Source organism: Silurus meridionalis, chromosome 8 (assembly GCF_014805685.1).
Source record: "Silurus meridionalis isolate SWU-2019-XX chromosome 8, ASM1480568v1, whole genome shotgun sequence".
In the NCBI taxonomy this organism is placed as follows: domain Eukaryota; kingdom Metazoa; phylum Chordata; class Actinopteri; order Siluriformes; family Siluridae; genus Silurus; species Silurus meridionalis.
In genome coordinates, this window is record NC_060891.1 from 9021696 (window position 1) to 9049503 (window position 27808).

Here is a 27808-nt window from a genome sequence, read left to right on the forward strand (position 1 = left end):
GATGTTCATCTGGGATTAAGCCTTTGCTTTCTGCAGACCAGTCAAGTTCTTCCACACTGACTGAATCAGTCATTTCTTTTTTTAACCTTTCCATACACAGCAGCATTGCTATTTTAGAATAGAAAAGGGTCCTGTCCAAACTCTTGCTATAAAATTAGAAGCACACAATTCCATCAAATATAGTTATATGCTTGAACATTAAGATTTGTACTAATGGAAATTACTAAAGTAGTGAAACCTGTTCATTAGAAGGGGGTGTCCCAATACTTTTGGCAACATGGTGTATATCCAAGCAAACACAATGGAAAATTGTGGCATGTGTGATTCTTGGTGACCTATCTCAAAAAATATAAAAATCTCTCTGTGGTCCAGCAGAACTCAATAAATTATGGGTTATAATTCTGTCTTTATGCTGCTTTTTACTGCAGGACAAAGACCCAGAAGACACTCACACAGAAGGGATGAAGAAGGGGGTCTTAACTGTTGTTGAAAATGATGTTGCCACCATCCATTCAAACCTAAATGTAAGGTGCCTGTCTGTGGTTTTAGAGGACCAAAGTTGTGCTGAATTATGTGCAAGACTTCCCTACAGCTGTTGCTCTTCTATTTTACTTGATTTATGCCATAAAAATCCTTTGCTATCCTAAAGAACGTCTCTAAGTTACGAACGTAACTCTAGTTCCCCGAAGGAACGAGACGCTGCGTCGAAACGCTATGGGAACGCCCCTGCGTGACCACGCTCTGAACCACGTGTGAAATCTAGCCAATAGGCAAGCCGTGACGTCATAGACAGGCGACGTCGCGTAAACCAGGAAGCTACAAGATGGCTGTGCGGTGGTAGCGACATTAGCTTCTGAAAGAGAGAAGGTAGGCGCTGCAGGGATGCAGTTAGTGTGGAACGGAGACACAGCATCTCATTCCTTCAGGGAACTAGGGTTACGTTCGTAACCTAGAGACGTTCCCCTTCAGGAACTCGAGCTGCGTCGAAACGCTATGGGAACGAGTGTCCAATCACGCCACACTGACCAGACCCTGCAGAGAGAGCAAGGGCCTCGGCACCAGCACGCAGGACAGAGGAGCCCGGGGTGGCTCTGAGGTCAAGGCCATAGAACCTGACAAAGGTCAGTGGGGTGGACCAACCTGCAGCGTCACAGACGTCCTGGAGTGACAGTCCAGCGGACTCGGCCGTAGAGGCCGCCACACTCCGGCGGAGCAAGCCCTGACCGTGATCGGAGCGGGGACCAGGACTCCAAGGACCCGTCCTGTGGAGATAAGCATCCAGTGCTCGCACTGGACACAGCCGGGTCTCGTAACCCCTGGTCGGGGGCTATAAACAGAGGAGGGCAGAATGCCTGTAACACGACACATCGTGTGGGAGCACCCAGCCTCACGTAAAGAAACACTCTGGCCATGCCAGGGGGCAACTCCAGGCGGGACAAGGCAACTGCCAAGTCCCAGACAGGCACTCTGAGTTGCGTCCCGGGCCTCAGCCGCTGGGCGCCGCGGAGGAAACGTGTCACCAATGGGACCTACCCAGCGAACACGGAAACCCTCAGGGTCGAAGGGGTTAACCCTGCGGCAAACTGTACCTGCAAAAACTCCAGAACTGAACCGACCGGGCAGTTAACTGGGTCCAAGTCATGGTGCTCACACCGTGATGCGAACAGTCGCCTTCATGCGGCGTACGACCTCCTCGTGGAGGGAGCTCTGGAGTGGAGATGGGCCTCTACTACCTCGGTAGAGAGAACAGCCGCTACGAACCGTGCCCCCTCAGGGGCTACAGCCTCCACAACTCTGGGCGGGGGTGAACCAGGGTTCCACCCGCCATCGAGGTGCTACCAGGAGGAGACAGACTCCCTCCCAGCGAACTCATTCCAGAACTCCCGAAAGCAGCGCGATCGGGGGAAAGGCGTACAGGCATAGCCTCGGCCAAGACCGTCCAATGGCAGCCACTGTCTCGACATGTCTGCTCAGACATCCAACCGTCCCGGGACGTAAACGGCTCTAAATGAGAGGAGTTTGTCATGGGACCACAAGAGGACCTCCCACGGCAGTTGTTTGCAAGGGCGATACCGGAGGCCCCCCTGGTGGTTGATGTATGAGACCACCGCAGTATTGTCCGTGCGGACCAACACATAGCGATCTCTAAGGACTGTGAGGAAGCGTTGTAACCCCAACAACACTGCCATCATCTCCCGGCAACCTATGTGCCACAAGAGACGTGGGCCGCTCCACAGACCCTGGGCGGAGTGGCCACTCATGACCGCTCCCCACCCCGTGAGGGAAGCGTCTGTCGTTAGCATTACGCGATGACAAGGAGTACCTAAAACGGGGCCTCGGGACAGAACGTAGGGTCCTACCATGCAACCAAGGCTCAAAGGGCACACCGCGAGACCTTGATGGTACGATACAGAATCCCTCTGGGGGAGAACCCCTTCTGCACCCGGAGCCACCACTGGAGGGGCCACATGCGGAGAAGGCCGAGTGGAAATACACTGGACGCTGCCGACATGAGACCCAGCAGCCTGAGGCCAGCCTGCTCCTACCCTCCTGACTGCAGTGAGGATGACTACAAACCGGGCGGGAGACAACCGTGCCCGCAACCCGGCCAAGTCCCACACCACGCCGAGAAAGTGGTTCTCCGCGCTGGGGAAAGTACACTCTACCCGGCGTTTCAGTCTGAACCCCAGTACCTTCATGCAGGCGAGAACAGCATCTCAATGCCGAACTGCCTGGTGCTCTAACGAGCCAACATCAACCAATCGTCAATATAATACAAAATGCGGATGCCCTGAAGCCGCAGCGGGGTCAGTGCCTAGGCGCTAGGCCGAACGGAAGGACCGATATTGGTAAGCTTCGCCCTGAATGCAACCTCAGGAACCTCCTGCGTGGGAGCATGCAACCTCCAGATCTAACATATGACAAATCAGTCCTCTGACTTGACCCGAGACACTAAACAACACTCTAAACAAGAAACCTGAACCCGAGCCTTAAAAGTGAGTGGTTCAAGGAGTGGAGATCCAGAATGGGATGCAACCCACCGTCCTTCTTCAGAACAATGAAGCACGGGCTATAGCAGCCTGACTCTCTGAACAAGGAGGATGGAACCACCTCGATGGCCTGTTTCCTCAGGAGAGCACGCACCTCCTGTCCCAGGACCAGAGCCTGCACGGGTCCCACCAGGGTGGGACACACCCTGTTGAATCGGGGAGGAGAAGACGTGAACAGGCCTTCTCCACAGTACGCAGGACCCCAAGAGACTCCAGGCAGCCCTCCAGACTGACAGAAAATCTCCACAGGGAGAACCAACCCCTCGGGGCCAGCCCCTGAGCGGGAGCAAACCGCTGGAGAAAGCTGCGCCCTGAACACGAGCCATGGCAGGGCTAGCAGACAGTCCTCCTGAACCCGAACGGCGGGAGCAGCGTACTGCGGCTGTTGAAGCCCCCTGAGAGGCGGCGGATGACCCCCATCCGCAACGAACTTCCGGGTGGAATAAGGGAGTTAACCGCTAGAGGGAGGCAGCGCCCTGAACACCCTGTGGCAGGGCCGACAGACCGGCCTCCTGGTGGTGCCGGGGAGGGACGAGCACCGTAGCATGAGGTGCACACCGCCCTCCAAGATGCAAGGCATCAGGCCTACGCACCACAGCCCGTTTACTAGAGGCGAGGATGATCCTCAGGTCGTCCAGCCCCTCCTTGGGCTTAGAGTGTCGCTAGGGGCCCCTAGGACCTCCCCGCGGGAATCGCCTCGGAGGAAGAAATAGGAGCACCGCGTCACACGCACAGCTGTATTACAGCTGTTGTTTTTAACAGCTGTAATACTTGATTACTCTTGCGCATGTGTTGAAACTCTGCTTGTTTATTGCTGCAGCATTAAGATTGTTGTTCTGGCACTTTGAGAACTTTTTTTTTTTTTGTACTCCAGCACTTTAAAAGCATTTTTTATATATTTTCAACAGTTTAAAAGCATTTGTGTTGTTTTACTCCAGCATTTTAAAGTGATTACAAGATTGCCTTTTTTGTCTTTTATTTTATTTTAATTTTATATATATATTTTATTCCGATTTATTTATTTTATTTTGATATAATAATTTGATATATTGAAACACTTTATCTGAGTCCACTATTTGCAGTTTATATTGACAGGAAATGTGTCGCTTGGTAAAATTGTAAAATAAATATTTTTCTCTAAAGAAAATGTGTCTTGTTTATTGTGTTTGTATGGTTTGCAATCTCTGTGTTTGATTTTTGATGTAAAGGCCATACAGGTATTTGTGGAAGAAGTTTGAATGAAAATTTTAAAGCTGTAAGTTAAAAGAAGAAAATTATTGAACCAACTTAAAAAAGTTAATTTGCTGCAAAGCTTTTTTGAGTTTACTGAACTTCAGGTCTGTAGTTCTTCCTACTTGTTTCTTAAAGTTCACTCAACCCCCCTTTTTATCTTTAAACAAACTCATGATGACTAGTTAGATGTACCTACTGAGGAAGGTAAACCTAACTTATACTAGCAGTTTCAATCCACTTTCTACAATGATTTAGCTGAACTTTACCCACAGAATTTGAGTAAACTCAAAATTGCTTTGCAGCAAATTTACTAAATTTTGTAAGTTAACTCAACTTCTTTTCAAAATTTTTTAAAGTGTAGGAACCACTGTTTTGTGTCTGTGCTGTTTTCTTCTACTCCCCCTCCTTGTGTTGGCTCTGTCGTCAGCTCTCTACTATATGTAGGTGGAGTCACCTGGTAATTGTAATGAGGAATGGGGAAAAAAGGACTAATGAAGAGCAAGAGCCTGACCAGAGGAGGCGGAGCCTACAGTTCAAAAGCAGCCACCTGAAGTGACCACTGTTTGCTGGTGTAAGTTAACAATAGATTAAATGAAAAGGGGTATAAGTTATCATGATAAATTATATATCATTCTAAAGGTCTAAGCCTCAAGCATCGATATTAGAACACTGTTTTTCAATAGAACGCTTATAACGAATGTATTTCCTAAATTTGTGTAAACAATACACACAAACAACTTGCAAAAAAAAAACAGTACTGTAATATATGTACTATTGGTATCAGCATTCTGTGATAAGCCTGCCCTCTAGTGGTGACTTATGTAGTGCCGTATTAGTAATGGCAGTTCTGAATAAAAACCATGTGAGTTAACACGACTCAACCGTTCTGCTGCGTATTATTCTTCTGACAGCATACACAACAAAATTGGCGACGAGGTCTGGATCTATAACTACAACAAGACTTTATTGGACATGAAACAGGAAAAGAAGGATCGTGAAAAGACAACGTGAGTCACATGAAAGAAAGAGAAGCTAATTAAAGTGTAAAGCTAAACTGCAAACGAGCAAAAATAAAAATAAAATGTCAGTGATTGGAACAATCACCGCTTTGAAAGCAATGCTGAGGATTGGGGAACTTATGTGGAAAGAGTGGAATTATACTGTGAGGCTAATGCCATTGCAGATGATAAGAAAGTGGCTGTTTTGCTAAGCGTGATGGGAGCAAAGACGTATGGACTGCTCCGTAGTTTGTTAACCCCTGAAAAGCCAGCGGATAAAACGTTTCAGCAAATAGTGAACATTCTAAATGAACATTTGAACCCCAAACCCCTGTTAATTGCGGAAAGATTCAGATTCCATAAGCGTAACCAAGCAAAAGGAGAAAGCATTTCTGAATATATAGCTGAGCTACGCCGATTGTCAGAACATTGTCGATTTGGAGCTGGACTGGCAGATGCATTAAGAGACAGGCTTGTGTGTGGAATGCACAATGAAAGCACACAAAAAGACTATTGACAGAAAAGACTTGACACTTGATCGCACTGAATATAGCAATATCCATGGAGACTGCAGCAAAAGATGCATTGAATTGCAACAAAAACAATGGAATGTGCAACAAATAAACTGTCACTGAAATTGGAAAGAAAACAGAAATGTTATCGCTATGGAAAATGTCTCATGATGCGAATGACTGCTGGTTCAAAGATAAAGAGTGCAGGAAATGCCATAAAAGGGCACATCGAACGTGTATGCAAAACAGACAGACTGAGGATACAAAAAGACAAAACACACAAGGTGAAATGTAAATCCGCCAATGTATATCAAGTAACTGAAAATGAAACAAACACGAGTTCAGGTACAGATGATCTTTCATGTTTGGAACTGTACAATATTGAGGAGACAGATCGAAGAGTTATTTGGCTCACACCGAAGTGTCAGGAGTCAAACTCAAAATGGAGTTAGACACTGGATCGGCCTTATCGGTCATTTCAGCAGCTGATTACCAGCGACTGTTCTCAAAAATACCACTGCAAAGCACATCAGTGATATTAAAGACCTATACTGGTGAAAAGTGTCTCGAAAGGAAACTACAAGTAATTGTAAAGTACAAAGGAAATCAGCAGCAATTGTACTTGTATGTGTTGGAAAACGGAGGGCCTGCATTGTTCGGACGTGAGTGGCTGAGGAAAATACCTCTAGACTGGCACACTATAAAAAAACTGGATGTGCCCCAGCAAGACACAGACAAAGAGACACTAAAGGCCCTAGCGCAAATTATAGACAATGCAGAATCTGTGTTTCAAAAAGGAATAGGAACACTTAAGGGAATAAAAGCGAGTCTGGAGTTAGAAGAAGACACTCCTCCAAAATTCTTTAAAGCTCGCCCAGTCCCGTATGCAATTCGTCCCAAGGTGGAGGCAGAGCTGGATAATTTGGAAAAAATGGAAATTCTGACAAAGGTTGAATGGAGTGAATGGGCAACACCCATAGTTCCAGTGATCAAAAAGGGCAAAGCAGGAGATGTACGTATTTGCGGGGATTTTAAAGTGACCATTAATCCAGCGCTTCATGCAGTACAGTATCCCCTGCCACGCATTGAAGACATTTTTGCATCTTTGTCTGGTGGAGAACACTTCTCAAAAATTGACCTGGCTCAAGCTTACCTTCAAATGGAGATGGATGAGAAATCCAAGAAATTCTTGACAATCAACACACATAAAGGGCTCTATCAATACAATCGTCTTGTTTTTGGAATTGCCTCTGCCCCTGCTTTGTGGCAGAGAGCGATGGACCAGGTGTTGCAGGGTATACCAGGAACACAGTGTTACCTGGATGATATCGTTGTGACGGGAAGGATGATACAGATCACCTCAGAAACTTGCAACGGTGCTGATGAGATTGTGTGAGTATGGACTAAGAGCCAACAAAGAAAATGTGAGTTCTTTAAGTCTCGGATTTCTTACTGTGGTCATGTAATAGACAAAGATGATCTACACAAGTCACAAGACAAAATTGAAGCTGTGCTAAATGCACCACACCCACAAAACGTGTCTCAACTCCGATCATATCTCGGACTTGTGAACTATTACCACAAATTTCTTCCAAACATCTCCACTGTACTACATCCTTTGAACGCACTGTTCCAAACAAGGACACAGTGGAAATGGTCAGACAGCTGTGAGCAAGCTTTCCAAAAGACCAAAAGGCTCATAACTTCCGATATAGTGCTAACACACTTCAATCCATCTATGCCTATCAGACTGGCGTGCGATGCATCACCATATGGAATTGGCGCAGTGCTGTCACACAAGTTTCCAGATGGTGCTGAAAAACCGATAGCCTTTGCATCTAGATCACTAACGACAGCGGAACGCAACTATGCACAAATAGACCGTGAAGCACTTAGTCTCGTGTGGGGTGTAAAAAAAATTCCACCATTATCTGTATGGTCAACGGTTTACCCTGATCACAGATCATCAGCCCTTGGTCTCGATATTCAACGCTCAGAAGGGTGTCTCAGCGATGGCCTCAGCACGGTTGCAGCGTTGGTCGCTCTTTTTGGGTGCTCATCAATATGATATCGAGTACAAAGGCACCAAACTACACGGTAACGCGGATGGCTTGTCGCGTCTTCCACTGAAGTTGACAGAAGAGTCAAAGGCGATGGATCCAGCTGACATGTTTCAAACCTCAATCGTGAGTCAGTTTCCTGTGACAAATGCTGCTATTCAGAGAGAAACCCGCAATGACCCGACATTGTCTAAGGTCTATGATATTACAGTGCGTGGGTGGCCGACAGCAGGAACTCGCTGTATCCGGCGTTCGCAGCAAGGAGAGAACAGCTTTCTGTGTGTCAAGGAACTCTAATGTGTGGCTTGCGAGTTGTCATTCCCTCCAAATTGCGCAGTAAGATGTTGGACATACTACATGAAGGACATTTGGGCACTGTGAAAATGAAAAATCTTGCCCGCAGTTACATGTGGTGGCCGGGAATTGGCAAGCAGATTGAAGATCTGGCAAAGGCTTGTCCAGGATGTCAAAGGACCCAGAACTCTCCACCATTAGCTCCTTTGCATCCTTGGGAATGGCCGTCAACACCGTGGCAAAGAGTGCATGTCGACTTTGCTGGGCCATTCAAGGACTCCATGTTCTTAATCGCCGTGGACGCACATTCTAAGTGGCCTGAAGTTGTTCTAATGAAGACAACCACATCCGAAAAGACTGTTTCTGTGCTAAGATCAATATTCTCCAGAAACGGGCTTCCAGAACAGATATGCACGGATAATGGACGACAGTTCGTCTCAGAAGAGTTTCAGAAATTCATGAAGCTGAACGGAGTCAAGCACATTACATCCGCACCATACCATCCTGCCACTAATGGCTTGGCCGAAAGGTTTGTACAAACGTTCAAGAAAGCAATAAATGCAATGGACAATGACACCATCTCACTCCAACACAAAATAGACAACTTCCTTTTCATGTACAGAAATGCAACCCACTCCACAACTGGTCAAACACCAGCAATGATGTTCTTTAAGAGGAATTTAAGATCTCGCTTGGATCTCATCAAACCTGATGTTCGACGAGATGTGGAAAACAAACAGTTTGTGCACATGAACGATAGACAAGCAAGAAACTTCCAAGTAGGACAAGCAGTCTTAGCACGTGACTACAGACAGGAAAAATGGCAGCCAGGTACCATCGCCACCAGAACTGGTCCCTTGATGTACACAGTAAAGGTTGGTGACAACACATGGAGACGGCATGCAGATCAGCTGGTGAATCGTCAGGCAAAATCCTCACTGTTATCTGTTCCTGATTCATCTGACGATGTTCCTGATTTAAATGGCAAGGTCAATGATGCTGTTGAGACTGCCCCTCTTACCTCGGTTACCATGAACGATTCTGAACCACACATTGATAATCCTGATGTGACGGCTTCAGTTACGCCTGGACCGCACCGGGATTCGCAGAGACGTTACCCTGAGAGATGTAGGAAACCTCCCCAGAGGCTTGATTTGTAATGTGTTGTAATTGCCAACATTGTTCAGGTTTATTGTGATTGTTATGCAGTGAGTTGTAGTTGTGTGTTTCTTGTTTCTTGGGTGATTAATCTAAAAGGGGAGGAATGTGTAATATATGTACTATTGGTATCAGCATTCTGTGATAAGCCTGCCCTCTAGTGGTGACTTATGTAGTGCCGTATTAGTAATGGCAGTTCTGAATAAAAACCATGTGAGTTAACACGACTCAACCGTTCTGCTGCGTATTATTCTTCTGACAGCATACACAACAAGTACTTACACTATAATTGTAATAACGAGTCACAAACGCATCCAAATGCACAATTGCTACAAATTCCTGTTTATTTGGAAAGATAAGGTTCCACTGAACAACATATGGTAGAGCATTTTTTGTCTTTTGTTTGTATCTGTTTTAGAGTAACTTTCGCATAAAGAATGACATCTTGGTGGTAAAAAATAAATATGGCTGGAAGAATATAGTGTTAAAAAACAAATGAGAGTAACCACTAAAAAAAGGCAAAGACAGGTAGAATCTTATCAGTGATACAACTGAACTCTGCAGGTGTTTGTGGTGACGTTTTGCTTTGCACCACCTTTCATTTCCAATCTTTTATTTTCAGCCAGTAGCAGTGTGGAAACAACATGTTCCATATAAAATGTAGCCAATGAGTGCAGGATTTTAACGATACATGGGAGGTTTTTATTCCCCATGTGGGCGAGTTCTTAGTTTTATTCATCTTTAGAAGCTCTTAGTGGTGAAAGAGCGCGTGACGTGCACTGTGACGCACCTGGCAGGAAGTGGAATGCAGCTCTTTCCAGCTTGTGCTAACTGAGCTTTGTTTACAAGAAATAAAAAAGAAAAGAAAAAGTGGACAGTAAAAAAAAGTTGTTTTATTAAAGATTGCATGAAGCATGGATGAGGAAAATATTCTTGTGCAGAATGACGACAGCGACCTGGTGATCTGCTCCTGGTGAACAGCTGTTCTGTTTCAGCATGTACGGCTGTCAAAGACCTTGGTGTGATTATTGACCCGAGTCTTTCCTTTGAGTCTCACGTGAATAATATCACCAGAATCGCCTTCTTTCACCTTAGAAATATTGCTAAGATTAGAAATATGATGTCGTTACAGGATGCAGAAAAACTGGTTCATGCTTTTGTTACTTCTAGATTAGACTACTGTAACGCTTTACTGTCTGGGTGTGCGAGTAAGTGCATCAATAAGCTTCAGTTAGTCCAGAATGCAGCAGCAAGGGTCCTCACTAGATCTAGGAAATATGACCACATCACCCTGTTTTAATCAGTCTACACTGGCTCCCAATCAAATCTCGCATTGACTATAAAATATTACTACTGACGATAAAGCACTCAATGGTCTCGCACCGCAGTATCTGAGTGAACTTCTGTACCAGTATGATCCTCCACGCCTACTTAGATCAAAAGGTGCTGGCTATCTGTTGGTTCCTCAAATAATGAAGACTACAGCAGGGGGCAGATCTTTCTCTTATAAAGCCCCACAGTTATGGAACAGCCTTCCAATCAGTGTTCGGGACTCAGACACAGTCTCAGTGTTCAAGTCGAGGTTGAAAACGTATTTATTTAGTCAAGCCTTTTATCAGTAGATTTCTCTTAGGTAAAGGCACAGATCTGGAGGGAACATGGATATAGAGTGTTTGGTGAACTGGTATATTTGTATGCTGTCGCCCCTCACATTCACACGCTCACTCAGGTTTGTTGACGGTGGTGTGGTGGGTCGTCTCTTATCCCAGAGATCCCTCATGTCTGTGTTACCTTCTGGTTCTCCCTTTTAGTTATGCTGCCATAGCGAGTCTTGCCGGAGTCCAAACTGCACAGTGACATTAACTTTCGTACACCAATAGTTACACTTAATAATCCATATTCTTCTCTTCCCCTCTCTCTCTCTCTCTCTCTCTCTCTCTCTCTCTCTCTCTTCGGTCGAGTTAAACATGCTCCTGAGGCTCCAGTGACCAGTGTTCCTGCCCTCTCCCTCCTTGGATCTTCACACTTCTGTGCAGCTCGGACGGTCTCTTAATTCGGAGTAGAACGGGTGCTTTGAGGACGGATTGGACTGTAGTTGGTGTCGGCGGTCTGCTGCACTGACTCGGGAGTGCAGTTTGCTTCTGATCATCATCACTGTACCCCACAACATTGTATATCTGCTTCAAATGGACATTTGGTGCAACCCAGATGAGGATGGGTTCCTCTTGAGTCTGGTTCCTCTCAAGGTTTCTTCCTTATGCCATCTCGGGGAGTTTTTCCTTGCCACAGTTGCTCATCAGGGACAAACATACTTACAAAGAACATATTTATGTTTAATCACCACATTATCTGTGTAAAGCTGCTTTGAGACAATGTTCATTGTTAAAAGCGCTATACAAATAAAAATGAATTGAATTGAATTGAATCTGCATGTGGATGGAAAATCTGAGTCTATTTTACATCTGTGAGGGAGAAAAGGACCAGAAATATTGTCAGATAAATGTTTGTAGAAATCTACATGTTAATGATATCTTCATAAAATGTTAAATATACATACATGATACATGTGACTTTTAACCCAGTACTTTATTCAAGCACATAATTTATATAGAGACACGGTACACAGAGTATTGCATGATGGATTCTCTACATAACCATAAAAATATTGTTATTCATAACCATAAAGAATTTTTCTTTTCCACAGGAATGAAAGTGTTGAAAACCAGCTTCTGGCACTTAAAGGTATCTATAGTGTTGATGTTTATGTCTTCAGTGTGTAAGACGATACAAGCACATTATTACTGCATGATACAGTTTTATCAAATAAACATATAATATCATTAGTGTGATCTGAGCACCTTTCATTTCATTTAGTAAATTATTTTACACAACACACCTTTAACATGTACAGAAATGATCAGATTGTAGACTGTATTTATTATGCGGAAATAAAACATGCAGCTTTGTTCTACTATTTATTTATTTATTTTATATGCAGGACCCATGAAGAACTGCATCAGACATGTCACAACCCATGACTGCTAAAAGACCTCTAATTGATGCTGCACAGCACAAACACAACAAAACACAATCCCTCATCGCTTGTGCATTGGAAACTCTTCATGATGCCAGTTATGATTTATTATCTACTAACTGGGTTTCTGCACTACTTAAAGGGAGTTGTAAACTTCCTAGTCTGACAGATGAGGTAAAATCGGTTACATCTGTGTTTTGTGTAAACAAGGTCAGTTATTATCTTCTGTTTTATTTAGTGTGCACAAAATTCAAACAACTTTATTGTTTAGCTGTGGATTTGAGTTTTCTCATTTGTAAAAGTTAATTCAGTGCCCTGATGTTCTTAAAATGAACAGTAGATATGGTTTGTCGTGTAAAAACGTTTACTCCAGGTTTTGGTTTAAACAAAGTCTAATAGTTTTCCTAAACCTGGTCCACAGTCAAGTCTTAACTCCTTAATGTTTGTTTTATATACATGATTTGAACACGTGTGATTTAGTTGGATATTGGATGATCCTTTTCTTTCGTCCTATTTAGTCCTTATCAGAGACGTTTCTGTCTGTGATTTTGGACAAGATCGAGGCAGAGAAAGAGTCTATGAGACATGAACTCCTGCAGTCTATCTGTAGGGGTTATGTAGCCTTATGTGAACAGTGAGGAGACTCTCATAAAGCTCATGCCCTCGCCTACAGACTTCTTAAAGAAGGTGAGATTATATTGACATTTCATTACATATCTGCTAAAAATGATTCAGACAATGATACTAAAAAAGCAAAATGTGTCTTGTTCTTGGTTTTGTATATCCTTCTATACAGTGTATTTTAAGTCTGTGGTATAGTTTTGTTTCCTTTGCAGACTTTCCTAAAGCCCCTAAATTAACATTGGTCATAGTAACATTGGTAACATTGCATTAATGTTATAATATCTGATAGCCATTAGAGGGCACTCTCGTGCTGCATTTGGGTGTGTTTGCAGTGTGCAGAGTAAACGAGTAAAAAACGCTGTGCAGTCACGTCTCCGGTTCTTTCTGCGCATGCTCCAAACTTAATGGTATAATATGTGTTTTATAGCATAATGATGCAAACATAACAGTATTTACATTCATCACATTACTGTGCTGGAAAACAATACAAATTAAATAAAAAAGAAGAAGTGTAGATGAAGAAAAGCGGGACAAAGACAGAGGTAATGTGATGTAATGAATGGCGATGATCATATGAATAAAGTCAGTTTAGTAAATGTTTGTGAACAAACTTTATATTGGTCCAGTTTTTAAAGTCTATTCTAAAAGTTTTAAATAGTGTAATAATGTCTGGGTTTTCAGAGATCCGAGATTTTGTACCATCTCATTTTTTGAGTCACATGATACGTTTTAACAATATTAGACTATATAGTTGTGTAAAATTTGGCTATTTGTGGTATTTGTAATTCGAAGTGGTTAATTTGGTAATGTTTGTTTATATCTTGGTTAATTTAAAAAAAGCAAAATTATGTAAAATACATTTTAAAAGTGTAGTACAGTGTAATTCTTCGTGATACCGCTAGAAGGAGCTAAAGTTTAGTAGAACATTACTGCCATCTACTGGACATCGAACACTTTGTAAAATGAAGTGGAAGATTAAACAGTACTGTATGATAAAGAAGTGTTTAAATAAAGACATTTATGTGCAGGAAGACCAGATGTATTTATTCTTACTGTTTGTGTTTAATTTATTATGTGACCCAGACAGCACCTATATTTTATAGTTTCACTGTAAACAATTTAAAATAAGGTTATGAATGTTTGAACACAATGATTATTGGTGAATGGGCTGTGAGGGAAGTGGCACCAAGTAAAATCTTGCCCAGGACAGAAAATTGACCAGGGCTGGCCCTGTGCAGGATGGAGGGAGTGTGTTGAACTGTTGGAGCTGGCGTAGAGGATGGAGGGAGGGTGGGATTTTAGTGGACAAGAAATATGAGTCAGTTCATGTCACACAGATTTTAATTTTATTTTATAACACAGCAAAAAACCCAAAGCCGACCAACGATCAAAAACCACTCGACATTGGACGATCGCCAGCTTTAAGTTCTTATCCTTCATTCTTATTTTAGCCTTTTAGATTGCATTGGTTAAATATGATGCTACTTTTGGAGAGAGAATGAAAAAAACATTTAGGGAGAAAATCAGTAACTTTTTTTCACTGCATTGTTAAAGAGTCTTCAACCAGCTGTAGTTTAGGTTACAGGTATTCACGGAGACCAAAACCTGTTAACAAGCACACTGATTGGAGAGGCTTGTGTTTATTAAATAAATATATAATTGAAGCAATTTTCTGTATCATTTCTTATGAATTAACTGTTAGACTTATGAGATGAAGGGGGATGATAATTGGCCAAACATATCAGAAAAAAAAAATCAGCAACATATATTGGTCATCCTGTATCAGTCGACCTCTAGTTGTGAGTTTAAATGATATGCTCAGTTGTATGTATGAGATAATTGTAGTCTCTCTGCAGTCAGAGACTGTCTGGACGGTGAGACGCCACTAAGCGTTAATATTATAAAAATTACACTGATCTATTAGAGATGCTTATCAGAAAAGTCTGAATCAAATCTACTCACAAGTGCAGCAGATTCATGTGATGTGAAATAATGTCCAGCATTATACAGTCATATATATATTTCTATAAAAGAGGTCTGATACGGATTTCAGTCATTAAGAAGAACATCTTCAGAGGGTTTATTTCTCGTCCTGGTATCATAAGTTTAGATAAACATAGGTTGTGTTTAATTGACAGCCCTGATGAAGTCTGATGACCTGAAGAGGGTGGAGCTGAGACTTCATGCAGCAGACGGACTTCTGAGGAGGAACATCAGCACCACACGAGAGGTTAGAGGTCACCCAACCTGTAATTAATCCTGGAGGAATTAAGTGTGATTAGGGAGATAGCGATTTAAATGTAAGTGTGTGTGTGTGTGTGTGTGTGTGTGTGTGTGTGTGTGTTAATATATACTGTATATATACAGAGATCATCGGTTGTTTGTACAGGATGAAGGCACCATTAACATTCTAATCAGTCAATCACAATCTATCTCTCTATTATTTTTATATTTTCCATGAAGTGAATACAAGGAGGATAAGAAACAAGAAGAACAGAGATCAACAATAAATATATCTAATGCAAATAAAGATTAATAATATTTATACAGAATTAAGCAAAAAAGCATGCCCGACCCTGCCACTAGAGGGCAGTGTAAGACTGACTTGAGGATGTGACCTGTGTGAAAGGAGAATCTCTGCTTGCAGGCTTCCTGTGACGTAGCTTCCTGTGTTTGACTTGTATTTCTCTCTGCGTTTTCAAACAAACTTTACTATTTATCCATTATTTTTTCCTCTTTTAATAATCCTAAATTGTTTTTGTCTTCCTGTCTTGTGCCTGTAGTTAGTTAACTCAACTATCACTAGTGTTGACTATATTCATTGCCTCTTACTTTATCACATCTCTGTATCTTAACTCTATCTGCTATTATAAGCACTATGCCGGCTGTGCCTTTGAGCACAGGTGAGGACTCGTTCGAGTTGCAAACGGTGGAGTTTGAGGTGGAGGCTTTGGAGAAACAGGCAAAGCATGCCCAGCTGCGAGAGCGGAAAGCGGCGCTGGAAACATCCCGGGCGGACGCTCACTCGTCCCAGGTAAATTCCCAGGTTGAACCTAACGCTCCCAGCACCTCAACTCCGCGTTTCTCTGCCCAGGCCCAGCGCACCTACAACGCGGCCCGCCCAGGTATCGTTTACTCCGGCACCGGTGCACCACGGACCCTGGATGCTGCAGCAGCGGAAGACACGAGCCAAGCCCCCGTCGAGGACGTCTCCCCCGCCACCACCACCGGCCTTCGAGATCTCGACTGAGAACCGCTTTGCCCCTCTCCGCGAGACGGAACGCCATACTGTAATTCTTGGTGATTCCATCTTCCGGGCTTTCCACGCTACCGGAGCCAAAGGTAAGGTGCACACTCGCTGTTTTCCTGGTGCTCGTGTTCTCGATGTCACTGCGCAGGTACCCGCGATCCTGTCATTCCGATTAAAATCAGTCCGATTGAAAGATTTGGCGGTGGACTTCTTACATGAGACGTTATCTAAGCTGATGTGGTGTTCACATTTGGAATGACTTTGTGACGTGTATATTTTCTGAAAGGAATGATAAATGGGCCGATTTGAGATCTGATACGGATGCCAGGTGAAGAGGAGGTGGAGATTTGAGGAAGCACATTTTGTCTCTCAAGTATTGGGTCTTATCAACAGCATTAATCGTGTTAACGCATTTGCATGACAGAATTTTTATTTTGTTCAGTTTATAAAAAGGTTCATGTCATGAATCCTCTGGTGCGAGTAGTTCGTTTTTTTTTTTTTACATGTGACTAATAGATAAGTTTTTTGGTCCGAATCTTGATGTTATTGTTATAATAATTATGGGAGTCACATGATTAAGGAATAACGATACGGACCAGAAGAAATGAGACGTGAGCTACTCATTCTGTTTATCATCATTTGTCCTTTAGCTGCCTTGTCTTTTTTTTTTATTATTGGAACTAATGTCAGAGTTTCTGCTTATTGGAAATGTACCATTTTATATTATTTCTGATCAAAGGAACGAAATGATCTAAAGAACCAAATCACTAAAATGATGCCATCTTCCAATCACTAGCAGTGATCAGTAATACTGATGAGTGCCATACGGGGGCACTAATGCTTCGAGTAATGCCAGGGAACGGATCAACGAATAAAAGAATGCTCTTAGCATGGAAAACGATGTATTTGTGGCCTGTACACAATAAGATAGAAAAAAGACAAGAAACAAACAGCAATGATCAATAGACTGGAAAGCTTACCGAACAAAAGCCCGGCAGGGGGCGCTCGCCTCTAATCCAGGTGTGTGTTTCTACCGAGAAACACTACAGGAGCTCATGTAGAGTCGCGCCGTCACCATCTCTGTAACGTAGCATTTCTGATTGGTGCAACAGTCTTTTAATCCACTAATGAAACGTCATAGTCAAATGTCATGCTGTCATAGTAACATGCAAACATTGTAAGTCTACTATTGAATCGAGGCCGTTGTTGAGACCAGACGTGAAAACAAGTGCATTAGAATAATCTTAGAAAATCAGCAGCGATGGTGAGAAAAAGTTGTCTTTTTTTTTAGTTTTGAGCTTTTAGCCACTAGTTATGCTAAAACTAACACTAATTCGGCTAAGACATGTTAATGTGTGTGTGTGTGTATGTGTGTGTCTCAAATTTCTTACTCGATGTTTTTGTGTGTGGCACGTTTTAAATATAACAACAGTTTAAAACATACAACAACAAATTCAGGAGTTTCTACAAAAAAATAAATCTACAGTATCTACAGCATCAACTTGTGTCTCATCGTCTCTCTACATATCGTAGATGTGAAGCTTTGGCTTTTCCAAACCTTTTTTTTTTTCCTGCTTCATCGGTTCTTTACATTTCTTCTGAGTTTTCTTAGAGGAATGAATGAAAAGTGGTATCCAATCTGCGATATTATTGGGGACCTAATTATGGTTCGGAACTATCTATAAAACATAACTGACTACTAAAATCAGATTGTTAAAATATCTATATAGAGGAGTATGAGCGCGACTGGCAACCGCTCTAAAAGGACACGGTTTTGATTTGATTAAACAGAGTGAAGGTTATTCATGAAGTACAGTGGAACCTCGGGTTACGAACGCCCCGGCATACGTATAATTCAGGTTACGAATCGCAGTTCATCAAAATTTTTGCCCCTGGTTACGAACAATATATCGGGATACGAACGTCGCTCACCAAAAATCGCAGGCAGGTTGGTTGTTTTTGCTCTATCCACGCAGCTCGTCACATCAGTTAGCGTCCTGTGTCCCCAGCGAGAGCATCGTGTTACTTATCCGCTTGAACTTTTCCCGGCAGCAGCGTAACAACTCGTTAGTTCATGCTCGTGGAATGATGAGATGGACAACATTAGCCGATGCATAACCACTTTACTTGTTTTTATGAAGATAGATTAGCAAGGTTACAGTCTTTTCCGAAGTACAATACCCATAATGAATTTCACTCTGGACTTCAATACCAACTGATAGTAGCCTTAAAGAAACAGCTCTCATTTTCCCTCTAATGCAACAATTGTCTCAGCGTTCGTGTTACTAACACTGTCTTTAATATTCTATAATATAATATATAATAATATATAAATAATAATATAATAAGATTCTCCTTCCAAACAATAACTCTCCCTTCTCCCCCTTCTATGAACGTCGTCTCCTGCAGCGAGTCTTCTCAAAGGGAAAGTACCCGGTAAAGATCTTTTCCTCTTTTGTATGTTTTTATGTGGTATGATTTTAATATAACATGTTAAAAGTAAATAATATTAGTGAATATTGGCTTTATTTTTATTTAAGTAATATTTTTGGTTGTCCAGAACGAATTACCGAAGTTTCTGTTCATTATTATGGGGAAATTTGTCTTGGGATACGAACTTTTCAGGTTACGAATAAAGTACCGGAACGAATTAAATTCGTAACCCGAGGTTCCACTGTATATCAGTATTGTACAAATCAATTAAACTACTTACTCTATGAACTCTATTTGAACGAAATCATTACTGAGTTTGGACCAAAATGATATCTGTATGCTAATGTGTGCTAATCAGGAAATACGTTCTACCTACCTTTCCTAGCCTGACTTTAAAATCCCACCCCTGTCTGGCCTGCACTTCCTCCCTCACTCTGCCCTGTCTTTCCCTCCTGCATTGCCTGAGTTTATCTCACCCAGATTACTTCACCTACATTACCATACCTAACTGTGCTATATGTAATGAGGCACACAGGGACAAGGTAGAGACTTGGAGGTTGATTGATGTAGTTGTGGGAAAGGTCAGGGGTCATGTGTGTACCCTGGTGCTTTGAATTTGTCCCTGTGTGTCCTTTTATAGCTGCAGGTTTTAAATACTGTTTACGTTAACCTTCAAATAGCTTTAGCATTTTTGTGATTTTTATGCCAAACTTATATGCTGTTTGTGTTACAGTATTATTACAGTGCTCCAGTACATGTGGTGCCTCCTCAGCAGTACTCAGTCCATCCCACAGGATTCAATACATGCTACACTGTACTCCCTGGACCTACTACCCCAACAAATGGTAAGTTCATCATGCCTTTCCAGTCATCCTTACAAAAAGGCTGGTTTTCTTGTAGGATGTTATTATCCTCACAGCTTACATGTTGGTCTTTAATTGAAACTGATACTGTTCTTATTAGTGTCGGCTGCAGGGATGTTATTCTATAATGATCAGGCCGTGTACAACCAGACTCCATTCACAATGGTTCCTCCACTGCAGCAACATCCATCTACCAAGAGGAAGAGGAAAACGTTGCGTGTGCTTACTCTTTGTTTCAGTACTGGTTCATTTACTGAGTATTGAGCCTATTTATCTCTGATCATGTGCTATTTATTTTCCATTAAGATCGTTGTCCGAGATCCTGACCAGGACAACAAGGACATCACTGAGGAGTTCATATCAGAAGCTGGCAGGAGTTGGAACCCCACTCTGCCAGTGGGAAATGTCTTTTCCGTCTCTATGCCTCTGCAGGTAACAGTCACACACGCATTCATAGAGGAAGCAGATTCTTCTGGCTAATAGCTCACCAGCCCTTTTCCACTATTTTTTACTTATGTGTGCACTCTCTTTTCCCTTCTTTCTCTTTCTATTTTATGTCCAAATTCTCATTATCCTCACGCTTTCCACCTCAAATCCCAGCAACTGAACCAAATGGTGGAAAATGAGCGTGTCTATTATGGGGACAGAGCTCAGGGCCCCCCTGCTCCTGCCGACTTGAAACTAGGTAAGTCCCAATATCTCAATTATTATTTTTTATTAGATTTTTGACTCGTCTAGTCTGTGATTTAATTGCTACTGTCTATGGTGTCTACAGATGAACAGCTTTAGAGTTATTCAGTAAAATATGCTGCATTAGATGACGCTGAAAAGCCTACCTCTTTAGCTGAGCCCGGTCCTGCACAAGCCGTCACACCAAACCAGATAAAACAGAGCCTGTGCAAGTGCCCCCAGAGGTTCCAGTTTCTGCTCTATTCGCCATCGATGAGCCGGCCGAAACAGACACGGCTCCTCGTCCTGACGACTCCCAATCGCTTAGAGAGGTGAGTTTAGGGCTCGTCGCTGTCCCGGCACTGGATTTTAATTGGTCAAAATCTTTTACAATTTGACTAAATTAAACGTGTAGTTTAATTAAAAAAAAAATTAATTGTTGTGCAACTGTGTTGACTACAAAAGTAGCCTGAAAGAACAAATCCGTACTTTTAGAAATAAGACCCGTACTTTTTAAATACGTTTTTTACAAATAAAAGAATTAGGCATCTTTAAATTTCAATATGCAATATTATCTTTTGGTAATGCCGTATAAAAATCTCACATAATCGTTCCTTTTTCCCCACAACTGCCCTTTGACTTTCATTGTAATAGAGTCATGAGTAATGTTTTCTGCTCGTCTCAATAAACTAGGAGGCATGTTAGCTCTTGGTTGTAGTTATTGCACATGGACTACAAATACTGCAGGTATAAACTGAGGTGCCAACACTGGAGTATTTCTTTAAATAACTATATATAAAGATATAAATGCTGTCGTTCACTTCGGTGAATGTGTGAAAGCTACATTTACACTACAAATTTACAGTAATCCTGGTGTTTTATTATTAATTGGGTGTGTTTGTGTGTTAGGATAAGCCAGAGCTCGCTTTCCAGCAGTCTGACTTTAAACCTTGAGCCAGTCTCAACCACAGTCGAGAATTCCAGTGTGTCTTTTGTGATTGTGGAGCATCTGGCTTCAGCAGAAACACCAGCAGATGAGATCGAAGCGCAGGAAGCCGAGCCGCCGAAGAATGAACCCGAGCCCAGCTCTGAGGATGAAAGCAACGATGGGGTCCTTTCACCTGTCGAAGTGCCCAACAACAACACCATGCACAGTGAGACCTCCTTCTTTTGACTAGCACACTTCATAATGTTTTTCACTACTTTTCATGTCTGCTTTTGCTCGTTCCTTCCTCAGAGCTAGAGATGGAGAATAAGAGGATACAATATAGTAGAGACTTTCTTTTGAGCATCCAGTTCATGCCTAATTGTATGCAGACGCCAGAGGGGCTTCCATCCATACCTGATGTGGTGCTACACAAGGTAAGCCTTCTGACATGTGGGCTTTATTTTTACTTTAAAACCAAATAAGGAATATTGTTTCACAGATCATTGCTTCACTCTCTGCTTTTACAGTGTAACCAAAATAAGTTGCCACCGGACCCACAGGGGCTCAGCTCCAGAGACTCAAATATCTCAAATATTCCAGCAAGAAATGAAAGCAACTGTTTCAGTAAGCATCGTTTCTCTCAAAGGGGCTTTCTCTTCATTTTTCCCACAGAATAATATTAAAATCTACTGAATTTGCAAATGAAGCTTCAAGTGGATAATCTGTTATCAGGCTTGAACCCGTCCTTCTGTAAAATTTCTATTTTATCTTTATGTGTAATATTTGTATTTTTTATTGCACAGATTTTTTGTTTTTATGATGATTTACTTCTCCAGGCCAGTAATCGTGAGAGGCTTCAGGACGAGCTGGAGGAGGCAAAAACAAAGCTCGCAGAAAAACCAAGAGTAACGGCAAGTTCATCGGGGAGCTGTTTAAAATCCACATGATAAAATGTTGGGAAAACGGGACAAAAGTTATTGATAATAAAATAAAGGTTCTGTTTAAACCCAATTTTACATGAACAGAAGTTAAAGTAATAAAATGAACAGTAATTAAACAGTATTCACAGTATCAGTTTCAATATTAAATCACAATAACACAGAGATTAAATCAGTTTACAATACATGAGTTCTTCATGGGTTCATCTGATGCACACAATACTATAAAGTATAGTTCCAATGCAGCCTCATAACATCATAGTTCAAGTATAAATTTGGACAACTGCAGTTAGTAGAAAAACATCAGAAATAACTATTTAATAGATTCATTTTAATAATTCAGTTCATTCAGTTTGGTCAATTCAGTTCAAAAAGATTTGATTCGATGATTTCGACTCCTTAGATTCAGTTCAAGTAACTCGGTTCAAGAGTTCAGTTCGGTCACTTCTATTCAAAACAATGAGGTCGGCCGAGTCTGATTCCATAGATAGTTCAAGAAGTTTCCTTTCAGCAGCCGGTGGTCAGAATGTTCCTACTCTGTTCCTGGGTTAGTTTCAGGGGTTCACCTCAGTCAGCTTCATCTGGTCATTTATGATTCTAAAACATTCATAAAGTCACTCGGGTCAACTTTCGGTTTGTGCGTAATCTTACCTCTGTAATCTGTACATGTGCAGATTGAGTGAGTGAGTGAGTGAGTGAGTGAGTGAGTGAGTGAGTGAGTGAGTGAGTGAGTGTGTGTGTGTGTGTGTGTGTGTGAGAGAGAGAGAGAGCAATAGATAGAGAGAGAAAGTGAGTGACATAATGATGTCACAGGCAGAGGGCGGGGCATCTAGGTGTGATGTCACAGTGTGACACATCTATATAAGTCAGAGCGTGCTTTTGTTTCTCATTTGTGAATTTACCAATTGTAAGTAAAGAGACTCTAAAATTGACAACCACCAAACAAACAAACAGCAGCAAGAAGCAGCAGCGATTAGCAGCAACTAAAAAACATTAAATATCTTCTTCTATTGAACATTTCTTCATACAGGTACCTGGTAAGTCGTCTAAATAATTATGGCAGAATATTGTAGATTATTTAGTAGAAGACTCGAAAAGTAAAAAGTTATTATTTAGCGACATTAGCATGGGTAACTAGCCGGCTAGCTAAGCATAGCTTTTATAGTTTAGATTTTTAAATGAATCCAACAAATTGACCTAATAATTAGTATAGAATCTATTAGATACAATGAAGTAGCTTAATTTAACCTATTCAGCCCATATTTTAATCAAACTCATGTAACCTGTTTACTCCAAGTATAATTAACATACTATACTAATAAATAGAGTAGAATAGGGTCAGACTGGGACTAAAATTTTAATAATCCTTGCAGCCATGACATGTTTTATCTGTTGTGGAATTCCTTGCCATTGTTTAGACAATACATACGGCTCCCAGTGTATAAAATTACAGGTGAAGAGTCTTCTACAGAAAACATCTCCACAGATATGGATCAAAACATCTATGTGGATTTAGATGGAGGGATTATGGCCCTAGTCAATGAGAAAAAATGACTGTAACAAACGTTTCCTTATAACTAAAAGCACTAAATCCTTTCTATGCTTTAATTCTGATCCTTTGATTATATCGTATAAATCATATTGTTGTTGTGTGTATTTTATGCTGTGTGCAGGAACATGGCAGCTCGTGAACAAAGGTGGCTTCTGCGAAGTATGCGTCTACATCAAGGCACGTGTGCGTACATCAAAGCATGTGCTGAGGGGTATCGCTTCAACTTTGTCACCTTTAGAGCTCCCTGCGATGCTTGTTTTTTCCTTGTTCTTCTAAAGCATTGCCTGTGGTGCCTGGAGCAGCCCACCTGTCCTTTAGGTAAACGGTGCCATCATTTACCCCGTAAATGGTTCAGGTTTCCTCCAGAAAAGGATGAATTCGTTTGGGAAACTGATGCGGACCCGTTCAGACCGGTGATTGACATTCTGCACCACGCTGACATGTTCTCCCCAGATGGAATGTGGCTAGATTCCATCCAGAACTCTGTCTATGATCTTCCTGCAGGACTTCAGCTGATCACCCGTATCTTTCATGTGCGTAGGGCTATTACCCTTGTCCAATCGTTTGGAGTTCCTGCCCGCTCGCTGGGTGCTCCGAGAACTCACAGTTTTCTGTTCACGGACTTCGTCATGCAAAGCACCTTTGTAACGTACTACACCATCACCTTCTGTGGCTATGTTCTATGGACAACTGAACCAGCGAAACATCGTGATTGGAATTGTCGTCCTATCCTTAGTCGCAAATGTCACACAATCGGAACAGACTCAATGGTATTCTCATCAAGACCTCACGGTGGTGGTTTGAGGTTTCACGATGAGGTGTGGTCTTCACTGAAGTCTCACAGTTCTATATCTGCTCCCCTGCCGCACTGGATCAGACGACTATCACCCATTCCATAGTTAAGCTACTTTGCCCTGGACTGCATCAACTTTCATTTGCTTTTATTTTCTTATGTTTTCACATTTGTTAGTTACTTGTACAATCACGACTGAGAATGACCTTGGTGGTGAGTCCACTGTCGCTCCACTGGTAAGCAGAGTGGGAATTTGACATACAATTTGGTTGCTGTCAGGGTTTTTCGCCCACTCCTAGTTCATCATGTTGTGATTAGGCTTATCCGTTGATGCTTTGAGGGTGGGTGATGATGTCGATTTTGGTCGATTTTTGTTTTTTGTTTTTTTTTTGTTTTCGATTTTGCTCGATTTTTTGCTAAGATTTTTGTCTTATTTAGATTTTTTGTCTATGTTTCTTTTTTTAGTTATAAATATATAAATAAATAAAATCATTTTTGTGTTATGTGACATGTATGTTTGTAATGGGTTAAAATAGAAGTAAGCATAGAGTGTGAGACTAATTAATAAGGGAGTGATGGATCTAATCCACCTTATCTAGCGTGTGACCTAATAATTAGTATAGTATATTTAATCAAACTCATGTAACCTATTTACTCCAAGTATAATTAAAATAATAATAATAATCAGTTACTAATAAATAAAGTAGAATAGGGTCTGACTAATGTTATGAATGTGTAGGAGAAACAAAACAACGTACAAGGCAGACTTAAGCATGTTTATTGGAAAAGAAGAGTTTGTGGGCCATTGCTGCTGCTGCAAAAGACATGGGTGAGCAATCAGGATCAGACTCAGGGGAAGATATAGGAGGATAATAATAATGATCAGGTGAGAGACAGGGGAAGTAGGAGAATAATCAGTAGGCAACCAACATGAAGGTTAAACAATAAAGCGGCTAATTTATGGACTTTTCCTGGGTTTTTCCCGGTTTCACAAGCTTCAAGCCAAAAAACTGAGCCCCATAACATCAGACCAATGAAATTGCCAAATGGGTTCAGGTGAACCAATAAAATTCTTTATAATAAATCGGCTGAGCTCCCACTGGATCGACCCACACCACATCATAAATATGCTAATATTGTTGTTGTATTGTTGAAAGATTTATGATCAAACTTGATGTCACCCAGATGAGGATGGGTTCCCCTTTTGAGTCTGGTTCCTCTCAAGGTTTCTTCCTCATAACATCTAAGGGAGTTTTTCCTTGCCACAGTCGCCACGGCTGCTCATCAGGGACAAATGCACACCATTCACCATCACTGTTGATTTGTGTAAAGCTGCTTTGAGACAATGTCTGTTGTGAAAAGCGCTATACAAATAAACTTGACTTGACTTGACTAATATATGCATAAATATATAAACGTTTGACCTGCCTTTCACTCAGACTGTCTACAGGAAAGGAGAATCATTCGTCACGCTGCAAACAACCGGGCATGAAAAAACGCACTTCACCTGTGTTCTGAGCTGCATGGCATCGTGAGAAAAGCTTCACCGATGGTGATTTTTAAACGCACGACGATGCCAAAAGATAAACTCTCGAGAGAAATTGTTGTGAAAGGAAGGAGGAAGACGGTGAACAATGACTTTCTTGGTAGGCTACTGTTTAGATACAAGCCGTGTAACAGACACTGTCTTTCATTAAAGCCTGTGTAAAGTTCATTAGTTTTAATGTAGACACCTGCGACTTATAGACAGGTGCGGCTTATTTATGTTCAAAATTAAAAAATTGTTAAATTTAGTGAGTGCGGCTTTTATTTTGGTGCGCTTAATCTACATATAAGCAATCCCCCTCTTCCAGGGCCGTATCAAAAAGATCGGGCCTACAAGAGGTCTCTTGTTCAATGTGTTTAAGGCAATCATGTGCGTCGTCAAAACCATCTACGTCAATAATGTCTAGCAGATCACGCAGAGCTACTACAGCTGAATAAGGCTGAGAAGAAGGCTTAATAGTTAAGTTTTCCGTTGCCAAGAGTGTGGTTTCATAACCAGATCTACGTTGTGCTGTCATATGTTGTGTGTTGAGGTTGTGTAAAATAGCTGTTACCTGATGTGAGGTGTACAGTATCAAAGGATGTGACAGCACCTTTTTCTCAGCATCCCGGACCATCAGAGCCGCAGTAGCCACTGCACGCAAGCATTAAGGCAACCTATGTGCTATGTTGTCTAAAGATTTTCTAAAGATACGCAACAGGGCAATATCTGTCACCGTGTTCCTGGGCTAGGATCCCCGCAGCCGTACCACCACGTTCATGCACATAAAGGTGAAAAGATTTAGTATAATTCGGCTGACGAGTCAACGAAACCCTGAGGAAGACGGGTCCAGGTGAATTGACGTCCCCTATAGGTAAATGCGAAAAGCGTCTGCGTCTCTGAGGCCAAAGGGACACTGAAAAAAGCAGAACAAAGATCAATCACAGTAAAAAATCTGTGAGTCGCTGGTATAGAGTTAACAATGGTAGCTACATCAGGCACCAAAGGAGCTAACGGAATAACTTATTTATTAATCTCACGTAAATCTTGTGTTAGCCTCCAGCATTTTTATCTGCCTTCAAGACGGGATTAATCGGTGTGTTATACAGTGAATGTGTCTCGATCAAAACATTTTGTGACAATAAATTGTCAATAACTGGAGCAATGCCAACATTCTTCTCTTTCGACAATGGATATTGTTTAACAAAAACTGGATGGTGTCTACATTGAAACTAATGAACTTTACACAGGCTTTAATTAAAGACAGTGTCTGTTACACGGCTTGTATCTAAACAGTAGCCTACCAAGAAAGTCATTGTTCACCGTCTTCCTCCTTCCTTTCACAACAATTTCTCTCGAGAGTTTATTTTTCGGCATCATCGTGCGTTTAAAAATCACCATCGGTGAAGCTTTACTCCTGATGCCGTGCAGCTCAGAACACAGAAGTGTGTTTTTCATGCTCGGTTGTTTTCAGCGTGATGAATGATTCTCCTTTTCTGTAGACAGTGCGAGTGAGATGCAGGTAAAACGTCAGAGGAACCTCATCCATATTTATGATGTGGTGCGGCCCGATTCAGTGGGAGCGCACCCAATTTAATATAAAGAATTTCATTGGTTCACCTGAACCCGTTCGGCAATTTCATTGGTCTAATATTATGGGGCTCAATTTGGCTTGAAGCTTGTGAAACTGGGAAAAACCCAGGAAAAATTTATATATTAGCCACTTCATTGTTTAAGCCGCGCCGTTCAAAGCGAAGGAAAAAAGTAGTGGCTTATAGTCCGGAAAATATGGTAGTCTAACAGTAGTTAGTGAACAATGTTGAACCAAAAATACTACCACCTCTCAATAGTTTGCTCCAGCTCATTTCTCAGCCTGTAACTTTGGTTTGAGCGG

At 41.8% G+C, this 27808-nt stretch overlaps 3 protein-coding genes across 6 annotated transcripts in view; 2 read left to right on the forward strand and 1 right to left on the reverse strand.

Annotated features, from left to right (window-relative positions):
• LOC124390066 (polyadenylate-binding protein 1-like 2) overlaps positions 1-27808 on the reverse strand; it is a gene marked incomplete at its 3' end in the record, with an annotated part of 369871 nt that overhangs the window by 21732 nt on the left and 320331 nt on the right. The window lies entirely within an intron of this gene.
• Positions 12348-21988, forward strand: LOC124389742 (eukaryotic translation initiation factor 4 gamma 3-like). Of its 4 annotated transcripts, XM_046855208.1 has the most exons (12): positions 12348-12549; positions 12858-13026; positions 15102-15193; positions 15867-15997; positions 16058-16305; positions 18623-18649; positions 19380-19491; positions 19610-19721; positions 19816-19941; positions 20110-20194; positions 20285-20510; positions 21198-21314. In XM_046855208.1, the coding sequence occupies exons 3-8, from the start codon at positions 15107-15109 to the stop codon at positions 19635-19637; spliced, it is 633 nt and encodes a 210-aa protein (XP_046711164.1). In that variant the 5' UTR covers positions 12348-12549; positions 12858-13026; positions 15102-15106; the 3' UTR covers positions 19638-19721; positions 19816-19941; positions 20110-20194; positions 20285-20510; positions 21198-21314. The 4 variants fall into 4 exon arrangements, with proteins under 4 accessions (XP_046711164.1, XP_046711163.1, XP_046711162.1 ...); XM_046855207.1 differs by lacking the exons at positions 12348-12549; positions 12858-13026 and adding an exon at positions 13310-13505 and having other exon boundaries at positions 19610-19728; XM_046855206.1 differs by lacking the exons at positions 12348-12549; positions 12858-13026 and adding an exon at positions 13310-13505.
• LOC124389740 lies at positions 21943-25092 on the forward strand. The gene is made up of 2 exons (XM_046855204.1): positions 21943-22017; positions 23718-25092. Exon 2 carries the CDS (start codon positions 23722-23724, stop codon positions 24493-24495), a length of 774 nt encoding a protein of 257 aa, XP_046711160.1. The 5' UTR covers positions 21943-22017; positions 23718-23721; the 3' UTR covers positions 24496-25092.

Excerpts from the sequence above, each read along its gene's own strand:
- LOC124389740 (XM_046855204.1), top strand. The coding sequence starts at position 23,722 with ATGGCAGCTCGTGAACAAAGGTGGCTTCTGCGAAGTATGCGTCTACAT.
- LOC124389742 (XM_046855208.1), top strand. The coding sequence starts at position 15,107 with ATGAAGTCTGATGACCTGAAGAGGGTGGAGCTGAGACTTCATGCAGCA. Across the intron at positions 15,998-16,057 it reads CGGACGCTCACTCGTCCCAG|GCCCAGCGCACCTACAACGC; the intron begins GTAAATTCCCAG and ends TTCTCTGCCCAG. Across the intron at positions 16,306-18,622 it reads CCACGCTACCGGAGCCAAAG|CGAGTCTTCTCAAAGGGAAA; the intron begins GTAAGGTGCACA and ends CGTCTCCTGCAG.